The following is a 19,840-nucleotide window of genomic DNA, read 5'->3' as shown; positions in this document are numbered from 1 at the left end:
CTGACTGTTAGACATGAGGATACATGTAGTTTATAGACATAGCTGATATACTGGTAAAGCTAGCAGAATAAGTAACATAATACCATCTATGCTACATAACAGGTATTAGCCCATTCAGATCCATTTTAAGACTGTGATATTGTAATTGTAATATTTAAACAGGGATTCCACTCAGTGAAAAACACTGATTTTCAGTGGAGCCCTGCGAAACAAGCATACATACATACATACACAAATACATATATACATACATACATACATACATAAACATACAACACAAAAGGGTATACAAAGAACAGTACACAAAACTACACAGATACAATCAACTAAATTTATCATGATATAACCGTACAAATTTAGATAAGTTGGTTGCTTCAGTAACAGTTGATGGTAAACTGTTCCATATCATAGCTCCCCTGTAATAAAAACTTCTTTTCCCATAATTGTTGTTTACTCTAGGAACAAAGAGTCTATTAATGTTTCGACCAATATGACCTGTGATATCTCTGGAATAGTGAAATATATTGTGGAGATACGAAGGTAGCTTCTGGTGAATAGATTTAAAGATCTGTATTATGTTTGTATAATTATAAGAAACAATTCACTGTAACCTGAAATGCCTGTGTTGTGGGGTGGCACCCAAATGAAGAGAATGTAATACTACAGAGCCCGAGAGTTTCTAAATTCCATAGAACCCTGTGTTTTGAAGTCTGACTTATTTAGACCACAACCATCCTATATGGTGATAATCTCAAGTAGCATCCTTTGTTATTCCATTGAGACACACAGGCTGTGGTCTTACTAATATCGTGTGAAGTTCTTTACCTATTGCTACAGTTTTACTGTTGGGATGATCACTGCTGCTTGTGTGACAACGTCAGGGTCAGTGAATTGTTAGGTTGAAAATTTATAGTATCTTTAGTTGATAGTTTGTCTATTCCTTTTATTGTGGATAGTATACCATAACTGTATACGTCTGCTTTGTCAGACCTCATTTCAATGGTACAGTAGTATACAAAATTTCCCTCATAACAGAACCAGCTCATTAAAATACTTTAAAATACTTACGTGCATAGAATTTATCGTACAGTGTGGTATCCTCTATAGTGGAATCATGAAGGTTTGCATTTTTTCATGATAAAAGAAAGCACTAACCAAAAATCAGTATTGCAATACCATTGTGGTGCCTCGGCAGTATTGGTTACTCTATAGGAAGAATTAAAAAGTGTCTTCAGTGCAATCTAATTGCAGTTGCTATTAAATCATTTTTTTTTATTTTGTGGAAATTTTTACTTAGTCAATTAATGCCTGTAGCCATTGTAACTCAATAATAGGTGAGATTATGTTATTTCACTGTTAGAAGTTATTTTATATAGCCCGATGGGTACATTTTGGCATACCACAGTACATATAATGCACACACCATGGACTTACCTTTAAGTTGTATCTTATTTCTTTTCTTGCCAGAGCAAAATGTTGATTTGTAGTAGTGCATCTATGGCTTTGTGTTAAAATTCAGCTGTAGTTGTTTAACCACATCTCCACCAGTTGTAGTAAGCAGATTGTTAGCTTCTCAGTGTGTGTAGGACTGTGTATTGGGTTAAGTACGTGGTCATAGACAGTCCTTCAAACAAATTTACAGAGACAAATTTGTAGGCATACAGCATACCATTGATTTCATATCACACAGGTTGTTTAAAACCTTATAGTATTATTCTGCTTCCACTATATGTCGGACGGCTGGTGATGATTCTGCTTGTTTGGTGCCACATGCTTTCCGTGATGTAGATAGTATTTTATCCCTGAGTTTTGAATTAGTTTTAAGTTTACTGTTAGTATTGGCATATCTGTACATCTTTGTATAGTTATTTTTCAAATTTTTGATGTACTCTCGTAGGTCTTTCATCGACTCTTTGAGTTCGCTATGTCTGACCGAGGGAATGAAAGACAGTCCACATACACAGAAGATGTTTTTGGTGATTATCCAATTCTAGATTTCAAAAATTGATGATGTTGCCATCAGTACAAGTAAGGCAACCTGTTATAGTGCATTTGTGAGGCCATGTGGTTTTGATTTCTTCCTATCTCTCAATGATTTTCTATTACATCTAGGGCCACTGTTTGTGGGGTTGATGATGTCATTACTGTTGGATAGACAAATTGGAGAATTGTGATAGTTGGGTGCAGCCCATTGCACCTTCTGTGGATTCTTCAGCAGTGCGTATTGTACTATCATGATGTGCCATATCATTTAAGGTACAATCATCAAGTGTGTCTGGCATTTCCCAGAGTGCTCTGGTGGTGTATGGTCTCACTTGGTGGGTTAGGTGAGAATTTGTGTGCCATATGTTGTAACAGTTCAGTCAAAGATGTGAAAAGAATATCTATAATTCTTTCTATAAAAATAATTTATTGTTTTTGATTGTCTTATGTACATCCAGGGCTTATATGCAAATCAGTTTTTCATAGTTGGTGTTGACCAGTTCATGAAGGAGGCTATAGATGTCGTGTATAGGTCTATACAGATGGAGCCATCAAGTTAATTAATAATTTGAAAACATTGATTACTGTTTTTATGCATAGTGATCTTCAGGTGTATTCATAAGCAACCAGTTGTGTTGTTGTGAATATTGTACAGTGTTTGAAGTGTGTTTGTATGAAATTTGTTTAAAAGTTGTTATTAGATTTTCAGTGGCATTTTCCAATGTGGGGATGGTAGGTTATTGGTCCGGCTTAGGTTGTTAATTCCCGTGACCAGAGAAGGTGCTCCAGTGTGGGACATTACCTCGATAGCCTGATGAGTTGTGTGGTAAAGTATGTAGAGAGTAGATCAGCTGATGGCATGTGGCTAACGGTATTCTCTACCACTTTGGCTATCTGAGGTAATTGGAAAGTGAAGAAGCCGTGGTTGTGAGAAGGAGTCATTATGGCTTGGTTGTCATTGATCACTGTCTAGCCCACTATTCATTTTGGAATCACATCCTCCTTAGGTGGTCTCCCCCATGCTAGAGGGGTAACGGTGGAGTAACATCTGGAAATAACTGACATATATATATAGCCCATCACAAGGTAGTTACACTGTTACCTATTTCACACAACCACATGACCATTTTGTGTACTTGTATGTACCACCATCAAGTGCTTTGTACATGTCATCATGTACAGCTACTACTTATCAGGACTGGGCCCCAGCGTGCAGAAGTATTGTGTTGGTAGAAATATCCTTGCAAAAACAGCCAAGTTGTAAAACAGGCCTATTTCATACAATTCTATTAGAAATCCTCGAATAAAATGTGCACTCTATAAATAATTAAAGTCTGCAATATTATACAATTGTTCGTAATCATCAAACTTTAGTACAATCTAGATTCTCCACTGGTAGATCTACAAAATTAAATTATCAACTTTTGCTATTGAGAGTATATATATATATATATATATAGATTTAAGCTACAATTTTTTAAAGGCAGAAATTTAGCGAGCTGATCAACAATGATGCAGTGAAGGGTTTGGGAGTTTGGTATGGAGGCCCCTGTAAACCCTGGACAAGTTCTTTTTCAACATTGTTGGTACACATTTTGAAATTCTCAGTGACTGTTCTATTAGAGAAATAGTACAATAATAAACTAATTCCAGCAATTGAACAAAAGAGATGAATAATGGTATAGCTATAATAACATAACTATGTGGTACATTGGCTTGTTACCACATCTGTTCAATGACAAAGTAAGGATTTCCACATAATTATTGCTTCACTACTTTATATCACTGAAACCCTACTTCATTTTTAAACTTATTTTTATTGTACTAGTTTGTCAACGTTTTATTAAAGCATAGCTATGTTATGCATGCATGTGTGGGTGTGACTGCTTTTATTGATCTCACTGATTGTCTCAAGCTCCATAATACTAAAAGGGGGTAGTTTGCCATGCCTTGTTTTCTATGGCAAAACTGCCACTGAATCATTAAGGAGTGTGGGTCACCGCATGCTCTGAACATTAAGGGTCAGAGTATGCAATTGTTTATAATTTATAGGTGTCTACTCCCTCTTAGAATACTTTCAAAAATAATATGCTCCTCTAAGATAAGGGTCAATTTAATGCCCTGGTATGTTTTCTTTGCATAAAGAAGACAACAACCATATATTTGAAAAGCCAATCACAGAAGCCAAATCAACACGTTTTGCTGTCAGCAAAGATGAATGGGACATGTACGTAGGAGGACACTGGTAAGTCCATGAAGAATGCATTGCATGTACTTCATGCGGTATGCCAAAAGGCAGGTATTCGGCTGAAGCGACGTTGAACAGTGAAAGAATCAAGCCTGTAGCCTTAGCTGTTATTGAGTTACACTTGTCTGAAGGCATCAGTCTGTTAGTCAGTCAGTCAGTCACTAGAAATTCCATTTAATATATTTAAAATTTCATAGCAACTAGCTATAGTTGAAAGCATTTTGGGTTGATCAAAAGAATTATTTGGGCTTAGTTTTACCTAACCAATGCATGGTCTCATGGTCACCTGATATTATGCCCTAGTCTGGGCAATATATCACATTGTGGCCATGGTGTAACTATTACTTTGTGGATATTATCATGAACCACGGTAGTGGCTAATAGAGATCAACTATGCTTAATGCCAAAATCCTAATAGAACACATGCCTAAACACCACCTTAGGAAGCTCCCCAACCATGAAAGAAGCCATAGAAGTTAATTTGGAATAAGTATAGGCCTACTGGAAAATATGAAGTCTAAAGGAACCAATAAAAGCATTTTTTCACAACTGAAATATGTCATCTTGTTCATCTTATCATATGGGTAGAGCAAAATGTGAGTACTTTCGGGGATAAAAACTCGATCCATAACTTTACATTTTTCTTCCTATAATATGTCTTTCTTCACATCCATGACCTGCATATTACAATCATAACACACTTTCTGAAGCAAAATAAGTATCCAATCATGTTAACATATTCATTTGGAAACCCTATATACGTGTATATATGTGTATCATTAATTACCTATATTTAACCAGATTATATAAGTTCATACCAGAGCAAAGATGTTGTTGTGTACCACTGTGTATACTTGACTTATTGTGATCACATGCGTAGCTGCACAAGTGTGTATGTGTATTAATTAGAAGCCATACTATTGCTGACCACAGCATGGATATGTCAAAGCTGTATAGTACAAAGTACATTCACTAGTAAGGCGACAATACACTGGTGTTTGCTAACTCTGATAATAACTACTTAACAGCTACTGTACATGATGACTGACTTGATATATACATGTTTAGTACTGTGTAATATCAAGCACCACAGCACCTCTTATTATCATGCTAGCTATCCGTACATGGATTTATAAAAAGTAAACAAACTAATGTAAAATTAATTTAAACAATTAAAACATGGGAATAGAGATTGCTGAAAGAAGTAAAAAAACAACACCAGAATGTTAAACACACAGAGATCTCTATTTGGACTCAAATAAACATTTATATAGAAGCATTCTCAGTACTTATCTGCCCCTGATTATAGAGAAACTACTTAATTTCTACCATATCCATCTAGTCCAAATAGTGATCTCTGTATGTTTAACATACTGGCTTGTTTGACTCTTGTTTCATTGTAAAAAATAAGTGGTGAAATCTGTGGCAAGATAGGAGTGATCATAACTGGATTTATTAGTGACGGTCACTAAAATTTGTAGTGACATTCACTATCTTGCCACAGATCTCACCACTTGTTTTTTACAGTGTTCTTTACTTTTTTCAGCAATCTCTAAGTATTCCCATGTTTTAATTTCTAAAATTATTTTTACACTATTTGAATAATATTTTGTGACCTGATCTTACCTTTTTGGCACATCAGTTGATTTTCTGTTTTATAATTTAAATGAGGTGTTGGGTGTTCATCTACATATCTTGAGTTAAAATTTTAGGTAAGTATTCTTGAGATATGAACGATTTATTGTCCTGTACATTACAAACTAACTTTTATCATACTATTGTACTGTATAGTAGGGACCACAAAGGTTTGGACCATGGCCCATGAAAAAAACATCAAGCCTCACTTTTCCCTGATGATGATGATGAAGTTGATATTGTGTACTATTCAAGCATGCTTACGCTTAATAGGCGAAAAGACAAACCTACCATTAATTTTATACAGAGTGGTTTTGGTACTCACAAAACTTTGTTCATGTGCCATACAGCTTGTGCATAATGCTGTTTAAAAAGTGATTGTGGGTTTCATTTGTTTTAGTTGTACCATTTGAGCTAATTATTATACCAGTGAGGTGTCAACCTCCTTAAGGACCTTAAAGTAAGCTAAGGTGCTAAGATAAATACTTAAGGGTAATTTGTACATATCTTGAGAATGACTGTTATGTGATTGACAACATGTGCATAATCCCCGCACTACAAAACAATCATGGTAATTCGGGTAAGATTTAGATTAGGTACATGGGAAGACAATTCAGCTGTTAGCATTTGCACTTATGCATATAAGTCAAAAGAGAAGCTGGAAGGACTGTCAATATTGCTATGGTGATATATAGCTGCAGAGACCAGTGTAGTACAGCATCAACAGAGCTGATATCATTAGATCGTAATGGTATAATACAGTGTATTATCATCACACGCTACTTCTTGAATAAAATTTGGGCTAATTATTATGGAAAAATAACAAAAGTAAAAAAACAAAGTCTAATGAATTTTGAGATCATTTGACTACTAGTTCCTGCTGTACATCAAGCTGAGGTAGCTAGAAAAGCAAACAATGATTGGGCTAATTAAAAAGTCATTCTCAAGACTGGAATTTTTCCTTGCTCCACAGAGAAATTGCTTGGCCAAGATTGCGCTATGGCATCTCTGGTAACAAAAGGTGGACTGGCTGGCAACCTTTTATGACAAATAGTCAGTTTTGAAGGACTATAACCAAGCCTGGATCTGTAGAACTGTAATCACGAGAATGAGTGAGTATAATGCCTTTGACTTGCATGAGCTTTACCCTAGCTCACTTAAGCTTCACCTCTTTAGTAAGAGCACTTTGTTATTGTGGCCAAGTTGTGTATATACAGGTTATACTTATTTCAACCAAGTATTACTAAGGTAACTAAGACCACCTCATTGTAGTGACCACATTAATTTTTGGTCCCATATTATGAGAGTTCACTATAAGTCTAACAAAGGACAACTTATTTGTTGAGACCTAATTTTCTGGTTCCGAGGGCCATGAGACATGTTCAGGTTGCCAATTCCCTCATAATGTTATCTCCTACCCAACTACACCCCTACCAGTAGTGGTAGTACAGCACAGTCCACATCTTAGTTGGTGACAACACCTAGCACTTATATACCTGAACTTCCTGAAGTGATTATGCCACAGGAGTTCATTAACTGCTCCTCACTGGTCAGTGTATGTGTAGAGTGCTACTGTGTGTTGTATAGAGACTTTCAAGGGATATAAATTTTTACAATTTGAATATTTTTGGCAGTCATGACTGTCTGCCAAATTAATTTTCATCCTCACGAATATACTAACTATCACAATTTACGAAAATTTCAATTTTTGTGTGTATATTAAAGGTTCTGCTCATACTGGTCAACAGTGTCTACCACTTTTAGTGTTTGTGCTTTTAATACGTTTACTTCAGTCCCGTATGTGTGTGTACAGTGTGTGAGTCTTTAGGGTTTGCTCAGTGGTCCCTTGTACGTTGACATGTTTTCATCCTTTCTGTCAGGTTTCTAGAATTTTATACAATAATTATTATGGTCTTGTAGGTTTTATAAAATGGAAGGGTGAGATATTCACTGTGGTTAAATGTAGCAGTTAAAGGTCTTTGGATATCTGTATGTGTTTGTTTTCACAGTATGAGAAACAATCCACACACCACTTACTATGGCATTATGGACAATTTTTTGAAGTGTCTTCTGGAGTGAAATATCACAGACAGAATTTAGTAGATGAGCATAAACATCTCAAAATGTGACTGAATTTGACAAAACAAGGCTTCCACACACATCCAGTTTTGCGACGTTGAAGGATCATAACCCAATGTAGGAGTATGCCAACAGTTTCAAATTTTGACTTGTTATTTTGGAAAAATTATGTGAAAATTCTAGAATAATAGTTTACTGAGTAGTCAAGTTATAGTTGGTTAAAGTCAGAGAATTGGATGTGTGTGGAAGCCTTGTTTTGTCAAATTCGGTCACAAATAATGCTTATAATCTGAGGGAGATGGATAATTTGCTATCGTAAGCAACCAATTAATGAAACATTAATTTCCTCCACATGTACCTTATTGTCCAAATATTCCTTGAGCACATATATACAATTTTTGGCAGAGGTATTCCATTTGACTTTGTCAAGTTTGGTGTCAATAGGTGCCTCCTCTGACCAGTAATAGCTGACAACATGAAGTAACTATTTATTAGAACCATGGCTCAATCACTGGAACTCTGTTAGCTTGCATGTGTGTTTCAGTTAGGCCATACCTATTTGAAAAGTTGTTGCTCAGACCAGACATGACACTTTGCAATGGTTGCAAAATAATTGAGATACTCTAATAGAACAGTCAGTGATTGAAATTTGATATCAAAAGGTAATATTGTCCATATTTATATAGGCTAAGATCCCTTATAACCAGTACCCTCCACTACCAAAACTTCTGTGACATCTATGGCTCAAGCTGTGTATGTAGTTACTAGCTATGTTATATCTGTTTACGTAATAGCATTGGTACCTGCCCTACATGCAGGACCATCTCCACATGTTTTAATGCTGGGAACAGAGACCAAGCATTAAACACCAGCACCGCTCATGTAGCTATGTAGCATGCATGGTGATGTTACTTGTAATGAACTTATGCCATCCTGCAAGTATACTGAAATTAATGACCAAAGTTCTTTGTCTCACTGTGGATTTGACTGGAACGTATCCAGTGAGTCTTCCCTACCAGTGGCTTTAACGTGCTGACAAAAGAATTTTTACCTACTTTACATGCAGTGACAACTAATGTGACATATTAGTGTCCTATATTGCAATGTAGCATGCACGTTGATAGTGTTAAGTATGTATAGTAAAATAATTAACATGCAGGGCTATTAGTTAAGCTACATGCAACTAAGACAATACCTACATGACAGGTGGCATACACTGGTACAGTTTCAGTTTCTACATGATGTTGTATACCTTACTGTCAACAAAATGAAATGAACTTGTGTATAATTTAAAACCAACACAATTTGCAATTGTAGTTACTGCATGGCAAGCAAATTTGCCCTATGCTAAACATGTTGTAGTGACACATATAGCTACCTCTTGCCATACAAAGTGTCATCCTTTAAGAAGCAGATCTAGAGTGAAAAGATGTAAGCAGGATTAGTGAAATAGTTGAGCAATTCCACAATCCACACACAGTTTGTCAGCCTAAACACTATGGTATCTGCATGGTACCAGCAAGAGTTCACAATCTCTCTCTCTCTCTATTATGAACTCTTGGTACCAGTAATATCATTTTTCAAATGCACGGTCAGTAGTACCTTACTGTCAACACAATGAAATAAACTTGTGTATAATTTAAAGCCAATACAATTTGCAATTGTAGTTACTGCATGGCAAGCAAACTTGCTCTATGCTAAGCATGTTGTAGTGACACATATAGCTTATTTTCTACAGTAGTACTGAACAAAGTGTTATACATATTAAGTGTGAAAGCTACACACTGAACAAAAACACAGATGGACAAATATGTTGACAATTTGCCTCCCCTACCACAAAAGTGCTATAAGAGTCCCTATGATGTAAAGCAGTCTATGTGCCAGCATAAGAGTTTGTGGATAAAAACATTGCATGGAACAGATGGAACAAAAAGGTGCATCATTGGTACCTGCCCTATGTGCAGGACCATCTTCCACATGTTTTAATGGTGACCAAGCATTAAACACCTTCTTGTAGCACCAAGAGTTTATAATGCTGTAATGTGCCATCATGCAAGTGTACTGAAAGTTGTTTGTCTGCGATTTGACAAGAATATAGCTCAATTATTCAGTGAGTTTTGCCTACCAGTGCCTTCAACGTGCTGTAAACAACAAACAAAAGCATTGGTAGTACCTGCTTTACATGTAGAGACAATGAATGTGATATATTAGTGTCCTGTGTTGCAGTGTAGCATGCATGTTGATAGTATTATGTTGTCTTTAAATACTGCATTTATCGTTTATTTATTTGTTAAGGATTTACAGCACAAGTGCTGAAGGTCTGTAGGACACCTGGTCCTACAACTTGTTTAAAGCATGGCAAGCAAAGGTTGAGAACTTGCCCTATAGCTATGCTATGTACTTTCAGTTGTTGTAGTGACACATAATATCCTCTTGCGATACAAAACCCCATGCAGGCATATCATAATTTAATGTCCTATATACATGACCTTTAAATGATCCTTTAAGAATGAAAAGATGTAAGCAGGATTAGTGAAATAGTTGAGAAATTGCACACACAGTTCCTCAGTGCAAACTATGATAGCATGGTGCCAATAATATCATTTGTCAGATACATACTACCTGTCAAGTTGCTTATTTTCTACAGCAGTAGTGTGGTAAATCTGAACCTCTGCCTTGAAAACAGCCACTATATCATCTTAGGTCATGACAGTTCAAGTCTCAGTTTGACAGTGTTTATCATCCTGACCACCTGGCAGACTCCTGTAAGCATTCGAGCGTTAATTGGATGGCTGCAGGTTTGAGGCTGCCTAGGTCCAGTCATGGATTTTTCTCCTTTCTCCACCTTTTCAAACATACTTTCTGTAACAACTTTAAACAGGCTGTAGGACCAGGTGTCCTACAGACCTTCAGCACTTGTGCTGTAAATCCTTAATAAAAATAATAAAATAAATAAATCTGTGGTAATTTCATTGTGTGTGTGTCATGGCTTGGCTTGTTTCCTTTATTAATTGGTGATTATAACAAAAAAAAAGCAGCAACTAAAATTTGATTGTCGTGATCCCTCAAAGTGATGGAAACATGCTTTTAACAGTGATGATAATTATGCACACTGTGTTACAGTACCTATATAATATTCCTGAGAAGCACATTAGTGCATTAAATTTCAAAGGTTTAATTCTAAGCTTAACCTTTTGGGGTGTTACTCCCAGATGACAAACGCATCATGTGAGCTGCTGAAGAATGGATCACATTATCTTATTGGATGCTTGATTTTACTACACAGGTACTAATGGTTCTTTTGCAACAGCAAAAACAAGCAAAATCACATGCATAGGATTTCAACCAATCAAATTGATTCATTTTTGAACTTCAAACTATAATTACCACACATGACTTCCACTTTAAATTTGTCAATGCACAAGAACTATTAGAACCTGTGTATCCAAACACCAAAATGTTTTTATTGAATATCCTAAAATTTTGTACCTAGTGCATATGTGTTCTGTGTCATTCTTCATGTAGTGTGTCGCAACTTGTACAGTCAGCAGTTACATACTTATATTTTCTCTACAGATCCACGAGTGGGGAATTGGCTTATGATGCAATCCTATGGTCCCACACTGTGTGTGGTCAGCACTTTCCTGATTGTGGCCACAGTTGGTCCAATAATTGTGGCCAACAGGAAACCAGTAAATGTTCAGCTACCGATGTTGGCATACAATTTTGGCTTAGTGTTACTGTCATTATATATGCTCTATGAGGTATGTGGATAAATATTTTGTGTACCAGGGGCGTAGACTGACTTTTGGTGATGCTAGGGCCAGGTAATCCAGGGATCATACCTTAGTGTGCAAAGCACACTAGCATGGCAAGCATGCCAATCTAGATCATGCTCTCACAAGAATTTTGAACATTTTAGACCCTCTGCATTTAAGTCTGAGAGCGATTTCCAGCAGTAGTAGCAGAAGCTTATATTTATAGACTGCTGTATTAGGGTGATTCCTCTAGATCTATTAGGGCTTCTATGTTATAAATTTTATACAAAGTAAATTTTTTGGTACTACTAAGATTTAATATGAGGCTTATTTTTAGCCATCAATTGGAATTAGTGAATAATTTTGCTGTATGAGTCTATAGATGCCTGGGCTCAGGCTCTGGCTATGCCCCTGGTGTGTATAGTATCTGTACTGATAAGCTGTTGTACAAAACAGTAGTTCAAGGGTACATCCCTGAAAATCACTGTTCCTTAACTACTGGGCAAGTATTGACAATACGAAACTCCACATATATCATAACAAATTCTCCCAATATCATGCATACATATAATACAATTAATTCTGGCAGCACTTGCCAGTGGCTTTCAGTATAATTTTATGTACTGAAAAGCAATAAAAATAATTACTTCCCTGATTTTTTTCTGTGATTCCTAAAATTCCTAATTATGACTGGTGAACCCACAAATACCACATCAAAAGAAACAAGGGTGCCAACCTTGATGCTTTTATCTGAATGTGCACCCCAACTATCAATTACTGACTCAAAAGTAAAATGGCCATTACACTTCACTTTTAGCTATGTTCAGTCTGTTACACAACATCAGAAACAAAGAACATTAGAATCATCTGTGCAAGTCACAGAAAATATGGACAATTTTCATTTACAAATGTACAGTAGGGAAGCCATCATGTGCTACATATTGGACTGTCAGCAAAAAGAAATGGGATACATAGGAGGACAAAGGTAAGTCTATGATGCATGCATTATATGTACTGCGGTATGCCAAAAGACACTTGTCAGGCTGAAGCAATGTCGAACAGTGAAAAACTAAAGCCCGTAGCCTTAGGCATTATTGAGTTGCGTCTATCTAAAGGCATTAGTCAGTAGTTGCACTGTAAAGCCTTAATATAAATCAATAAATAAAACTCCATTTTCTAAAAATAATGTAGTGGAAGCATTCAGGATCATACTGAAGGCACTTTTGGGCTTGGTTATACATAACCAATACTGCCAAGGCACAGGAAGTAACATTTCACTGGATTAACTTCAAATGTTGCAGCCATTTGTTCTTACATCAGATCATCAATGAATTCATTGAGCAATTCAATAAGCGTTTTGATGTTAACATGTGCTTCAGATACCTGTGCTTGTGAGAGTTGTGGTTTTTGGATCATGGTAAGCTCAATGGTGTAGTCTTTGTCAATTACTCTAATTTTATACAGCAGTAGCTTTCCCAACTTTAGCCACACCCATCGGTAGGATAACCTACAAATACCATCAGCACACATGTTAATTTTTAATAAAACCACAATCAATGGTTACCTTAAATGACCATAGCTTTGTTTTCCATTCCAATCAATACATTTTACAATCAATTGATCCACTACGCTGTCTGGGATGAACTCACCAGGAAAATAATACAGTGCCTGGTAGCAAGAATCTTCAGTTGGTATAAATGGTAGTTGAGGAAGAAGATGAGGCACAAGATACAGCTTCTTGCCAGCAGCAATTTTCTTCTTTCCTGCTACGGATGAACCTGTGAAATCAACCATTAAACAGAACTTTAGTAGCAGTTCAACAACAGCTGCCCAAGTAAAGTCCAGAGATTTGAAGCCTTTGTTAACTTCAGCCTTCTTAAATTGTTCCACACACCACTCAAGTAGTTCTTGTCCCAGAAGACTTTCCTTACTCCTTTCATTTGCAAAGCTTCCAAGGGTTGCTCCTGTAGGTCGGCATACCAGGTTGGTAAGGATGTACGCCAACAATTTAGCCAACCATTGAGGACACAGGATGACAATGTCTTTCAAAGCAGATACTTCATGGAAGTATAGCACTGTGCCTTTTTGGTGGAAATACTGAAGAACCTTTGACACCTCCTCAATGCTTGATGAAATACCACAGTCCTTTGCTACCTCTTGAATTTGTGCAAAGTTAGCAACACCCAACCTTTCTTCATGCACCAGCAGCATTAACTTTCTTTCCATTTTCACATATCGAGTGGGGCGAACTTTCTTAGGAGATGCTTCCATGATTATCTTTTGAAGTGCTGCATTTACCTCAGCATCTCGAATTCAATTACTAAGGAAGAAGATCCTTTTGTAAATAGATTGCCCTTCTTGGAACCTGCAATGTGCTTGGAGAATGGCTTGTGCAGGAATTCCTTTTCAAACAAAGGAATGAATTTGTTGAATGCAATTTCTCTGGCTTTATGGATGTCTGGGTTGAGCAAATCAATATGAGTTCCTACCAGTATGAAAGTAGGAAGGAACTCCAAGAGGTCTTCATCAGAAGTGCTCCTCTTTTTGACACGGCAACTGATCAGATCCATCCAGTATGTCATGGTGTGTAAACCTGATCTTGCTGGACTGTCGTCATCTTTGTAGCGGTGCTCAGGGGTATCTTCCAGTAGCTTGCTAGCATCAAACACTATTAAGCAAACTACCTCATCGGATATAAACAAACCATGGGTATGCTGGAACACCTGCTGCCCTACGTAATCCCAAATGCCAATATACTTTTGTAGTGGGTCATACTTGCTCAACATTGCTGGCAGCTGCTTGAATTCCTCAATGGTTAGAAAATACATTGTGTCACCGCTTGGAAGTTTCAGCATTGGCAAATCCATTTCTGGTTTGGATAAAAATGGGGGCTCTGCTGAGGCATCAGGAGTAGGTGTAGCTGTAGAATCAGCATTGGGCATTTTTGGAGATTTTGGTTGGCTTGTGGCACAGTGGTGGGCTTCATGCAACAATTGCTGTTGTAGACCATCTATTAATTCTTCTTGCATGAGTGCTTTCCAGTCCATGGTGCTCTTTACCACAACCTCCATTTGATTTTCTCCCTCAGTAGGTGGTCTATTCTGAAACTTCTGTCCTGTGAGAGTATCACTGAGACAAGTCTTCCCCGAGCCTTCAGAACCGATCATGGCTACTCATGTGTCAAGTGATGACATTGTACTCTCTAAGTATGCCTTGTTAATATCACTGTGTGACAAGCCTGTTAATAGAGAAGAGTTGCTGTAAAGAATGCAGTGAGTGTAAAAGATTTTTGTGACATATGCTAATAAATTAGGAAAACACTAATTTCATCTTCATTACTGCTTTATGAACTTCCACAAATAATTACTAAAACAATTATGGTTTATGACATGTACAATGTTTTATGGAAGACTTGTGCATATAAAACATGGGATGTTTTATTAGTATTAAAATGCATCTATTATTTTGGCATGTTTTCCAATTTTATTTCTCGTAAATTATCATGGCTATTCACGTGATGTAACAGCATCTCATAAATATATGTATTCTTGGGAAGACCTATTTCATTATCCTTACCAACAATCTTCTGAGCATCAATCTCATGTTTCACATGAAACATATGCACAGAAACTGGACTCTAAATAGGCCTTTTCATTAAACGAACCAAAATATGTCATTAATATTAATTACTTCCTTCACTTTCCAGAGTGCGATATTGCTAACCGCAACTCGCAGTTCCCATTGACTCCTGTATAAAACTATATATTTCTAAAAAAGCTGAAACTTTTTCATGCTACCATATCTGCAACCCAAGTTTCTTTAGATGTTAGATGTGGTCTTCCTCTCTCAGGAAAACATTGTCTCGTGTTTCGATAACTCATCCTTGAGTTGTATAAATGGCTGTTCATGTACTTAATCACTCTGTAGTTAACAAAGCCACTGGTTATAATTCTAGTACTAATGATAGTCCACTACCGTTCTCACCACTAGTAATAATTCAAGTCAAGCTAAAGATAACAACAACAGAAAATAGTGGTCTTAAATATCTGGAGCAATGGTGAAGGTTGACTGAAGTTCAACAGTAAGCAAGAGTAAATATTTTAAAGAGAAGATACACAGAAACAAATAAAGCTAGTTGTTTCGTCTGCCATTCCTAATGTAACTAAGAAAATCAATGGAGTAAATGAGCCATGTTCTATCATGACTGAAGTAGAAGTCCACTAGTTTAGCTGCAGGAGGCGTAGATGACCATGGATTTTTATCCTCACTTAAGTGTAACATTATATAAACACAAAAATGATTTTTGACTATGCATACTGCAGTCAAAAAAGGCACCAGATTTATTATAAAATTAATTATATGAACAAATAGCCTCTGACCCCCTGTCAATTACTGAAAAGAGAAGTGGCTATTGCACTTTGTTTTCAGATGAAGAACAGTATGAGAAGCAATCCACACACCATTGTGGACAATGTTTGTGAAAAGTCACACAATAGCTAACGTGAAGTTCCATGAATACGTGGTAGTGGAGAACAATGGGATACAAAGTTATGTACTCTTGCTACACTAGTGGAAAAGGTTTAGTTACTGTAATAGACCAGTTACACAGTCTATTCATGATCAACCTCAACTCTATAGCTACTCTTCACTTAATTTTTGATTTGGTTATTCCCCTCAACATGTATCTATCACAAAACTTCAATGTAAATAATAGTCATGTAAAAGCAGCAATAAGATATTTAGTATTGTTTAGTAAAAAGGTGAAAAATTTATCATAAATGTTAAGCCCAAATATGAGTAAGGCAAATTACAGTACACAACAATACACAAGAAAGCTTATGTAGTGTATGTGGAATCACATCAACCATTAGGTATTTGTAACTTTAAATTTATAACCACAACCCTTGATAAATTGACTCAACGTTTTTAGACTTTAAAGAACCCCTAAAGCTCATTTAAATATTTAAAGCTGAAACACAGTTTAATACACTATATACACAATCTCCTGAGTATCCGTAACCAGGTGTAACCCTGTGTAGCCTCATGTATGTAACTGAGTGTATATATCCCCATGTAACACTGTGTAGCCTCATGTAACCCTGTGTAGTTTCATGTAACCCTGTGTAGCCTCATGTAACCCTGTGTAGTTTCATGTAACCCTGTGTAGTTTCATGTAACACTGTGTAGTTTCATGTAACACTGTGTAGTTTCATGTAACACTGTGTAGTTTCATGTAACACTGTGTAGTTTCATGTAACACTGTGTAGTTTCATGTAACACTGTGTAGTTTCATGTAACACTGTGTAGTTTCATGTAACACTGTGTAGTTTCATGTAACACTGTGTAGTTTCATGTAACACTGTGTAGTTTCATGTAACCCTGTGTAGTTTCATGTAACACTGTGTAGTTTCATGTAACACTGTGTAGTTTCATGTAACCCTGTGTAGTTTCATGTAACACTGTGTAGTTTCATGTAACACTGTGTAGCCTCATGTAACCCTGTGTAGCCTCATGTAACACTGTGTAGTTTCATGTAACCCTGTGTAGTTTCATGTAACCCTGTGTAGTTTCATGTAACACTGTGTAGTTTCATGTAACACTGTGTAGCCTCATGTAACCCTGTGTAGCCTCATGTAACCCTGTGTAGCCTCATGTAACCCTGTGTAGTTTCATGTAACCCTGTGTAGCCTCATGTAACACTATGTAGCCTCATGTAACCCTGTGTAGCCTCATGTAACCCTGTGTAGTTTCATGTAACCCTGTGTAGCCTCATGTAACCCTGTGTAGTTTCATGTAACACTGTGTAGTTTCATGTAACACTGTGTAGTTTCATGTAACCCTGTGTAGCCTCATGTAACCCTGTGTAGCCTCATGTAACCCTGTGTAGTTTCATGTAACACTGTGTAGTTTCATGTAACACTGTGTAGTTTCATGTAACACTGTGTAGTTTCATGTAACCCTGTGTAGTTTCATGTAACACTGTGTAGTTTCATGTAACACTGTGTAGTTTCATGTAACCCTGTGTAGTTTCATGTAACCCTGTGTAGTTTCATGTAACACTGTGTAGTTTCATGTAACACTGTGTAGTTTCATGTAACACTGTGTAGTTTCATGTAACACTGTGTAGTTTCATGTAACACTGTGTAGTTTCATGTAACACTGTGTAGTTTCATGTAACACTGTGTAGTTTCATGTAACACTGTGTAGTTTCATGTAACACTGTGTAGTTTCATGTAACACTGTGTAGTTTCATGTAACCCTGTGTAGCCTCATGTAACACTGTGTAGTTTCATGTAACACTGTGTAGTTTCATGTAACACTGTGTAGTTTCATGTAACCCTGTGTAGTTTCATGTAACCTTTTAACCCTTTGTATCATCATGTAACCTCGTGTAGCTTCACGTGTGATTGAAAATGGATCTTCCACACACATCCAATACTATGAACTGTGAAGATCACATATAAGCCTGAACTTCTTGCCAACCATTAATCCATGCTGGGTCTCTACTGAGCAAAATTCAAGTAACTAGCCTTTTCTCAGCTGAAGTTATAAATTGTCAAAGTTGGTAAACTGGTTGTGTGTGGAATACCTCTTTTGCAAACCTGATCACATATGTGACCGGATGTGCGAAAAGGAGTCTTCCACACACATCCAACTCTCTGAACTTGAGAGCTATGGTGGTACTCACTACTGACCAAATTTCAAGTCAATATCTTTTTCCAATTTTATAAGTTATTAATTGTCAAAGTTAGTAAATTGGATGTGTGTGGAATACCCCTTTTCGCAAATCCGGTCACATATAACCAGGAACTCCGTGTATAACAATAGCCTTGTATCCTAATGTAACGCTGTGTAATGCTGTGTAGCTTCATGTAACCATGTTGTAACCCTGTGTAGCCTAATGTGTGTATCAACATGTAACCCAGTTTAGCCTTCAATGTAACCTGTGTTGCAATCTTTTGTATCCTCCTAGCCAAATGTAATGCAATGTATTTTCATGTAACTCTGTGTAGCCTCATGTAACCCTATGTATCCTCATGTAAAGCTGTATATAACCTAATGTAACCTCATGTAATGTGGTGAAGCCTCATGTAACCTGTATAATTATCCCTTTGTACCCTGATGTAACTTCATGTAGCCCTGTGTAGCCTCATGTAACCAAGTGTAACCTCATGTAACCCTTTGTATTTCCTCATGTAACTCTGTGTAGTCTCATGTAACCCTGTGTATTGCCTCATGTAACTATTTGTAGCCCCATGTAACTCTGTGCAACCTCATGTAACCCTTTGTAGCCTCATGTAGCCTCATGCAACCCAATGTAGCTCTGTGCAGCCTCATGTAACCCAATGTAGCCTCATGTAACTTACATGAGGCTACATTGGGTTGCATGAGGCTACATGAGGCTACAAAGGGTTACATGAGGCTAGACATGATATGGTTACATAAGGAGACATTGGGTTACATTAGGGTACACAGAGTTACATGAGGCAATACACAGGGTTACACGAGGCTACACAGGGTTAAATGAGACTGCACTGAGTTACATGAGCCTACAAAGAGTTACAAGAGGCTGCACAGAGTTACCTGATGCTACATTGGGTTTACAAAAGGTTACGTGAGGCTGTGTAGCCTCATGTAACCCAATGTAGCATCATGTAACTCTGTGCAGCTCATTTAATCCTTTGTAGCCTCATGTAACTATGTCAGTCTCATGCAACCTTGTGTAGCCTCTGTGTAACCTCGTGTAACCTTATGTAACCTAGTGTAGCCTCATGTAACCTAGTGTAGCCTCATGTAACCCTTTGTAACCTCATGTAACTCTGTCAGTCTCATATGCAACCTTGTGCAGCCTCATGTAACTCTGTGTAGTGTCATGTAACCTCATGTAACCCAATGTATAGCCTTGTGTAACTCTGTGTAGCCTCATGTAACCCTTTGTAGCCTCATGTAATCCTGTGTAACATCGTGTGAGCCTGTGTAGTTTCATGTAACCCTATGTATAACCTCTGTGTAACCTCATGTAATCCTATGTATCCTTATCTAAATTTGTGTAGCCTCATGTAGCACAGTTAGGTTCATGTAACCCAGTGTAGCCTCATGTGACTCAGTGTAGCCTCATGTAACTCATGATCAGTGT

The 19,840-nt window shown here is 37.1% G+C and overlaps 1 protein-coding gene and 1 long non-coding RNA gene across 2 annotated transcripts; one reads left to right on the top strand and one right to left on the bottom strand.

The window, feature by feature from the left end:
- Positions 1-630: 630 nt before the first annotated feature.
- On the top strand, positions 631-2,691 carry LOC136252591 (uncharacterized). Its single transcript, XR_010699721.1, has 3 exons — positions 631-882; positions 1,898-2,028; positions 2,113-2,691. It is a non-coding gene; the product is annotated as an uncharacterized lncRNA (long non-coding RNA).
- Positions 2,692-13,014: 10,323 nt separating this feature from the next.
- LOC136253937 (uncharacterized) lies at positions 13,015-14,000 on the bottom strand. Its single transcript, XM_066046595.1, has 2 exons — positions 13,268-14,000; positions 13,015-13,210 (listed from the first exon to the last, which is right to left on the bottom strand). The coding sequence occupies exons 1-2, from the start codon at positions 13,972-13,974 to the stop codon at positions 13,015-13,017; spliced, it is 903 nt and encodes a 300-aa protein (XP_065902667.1). The 5' UTR covers positions 13,975-14,000.
- Positions 14,001-19,840: the final 5,840 nt, after the last annotated feature.

The sequence above is a fragment of the Dysidea avara genome, chromosome 4, assembly GCF_963678975.1.
Source record: "Dysidea avara chromosome 4, odDysAvar1.4, whole genome shotgun sequence".
Classification (NCBI taxonomy): Eukaryota; Metazoa; Porifera; class Demospongiae; order Dictyoceratida; family Dysideidae; genus Dysidea; species Dysidea avara.
This window is presented reverse-complemented; position numbering and strand designations above follow the sequence as displayed.

Excerpts from the sequence above, each read along its gene's own strand:
- LOC136253937 (XM_066046595.1), bottom strand. The coding sequence starts at position 13,974 with ATGGAAGCATCTCCTAAGAAAGTTCGCCCCACTCGATATGTGAAAATG. Across the intron at positions 13,211-13,267 it reads CAAAGCTATGGTCATTTAAG|GTTATCCTACCGATGGGTGT; the intron begins GTAACCATTGAT and ends TGGTATTTGTAG.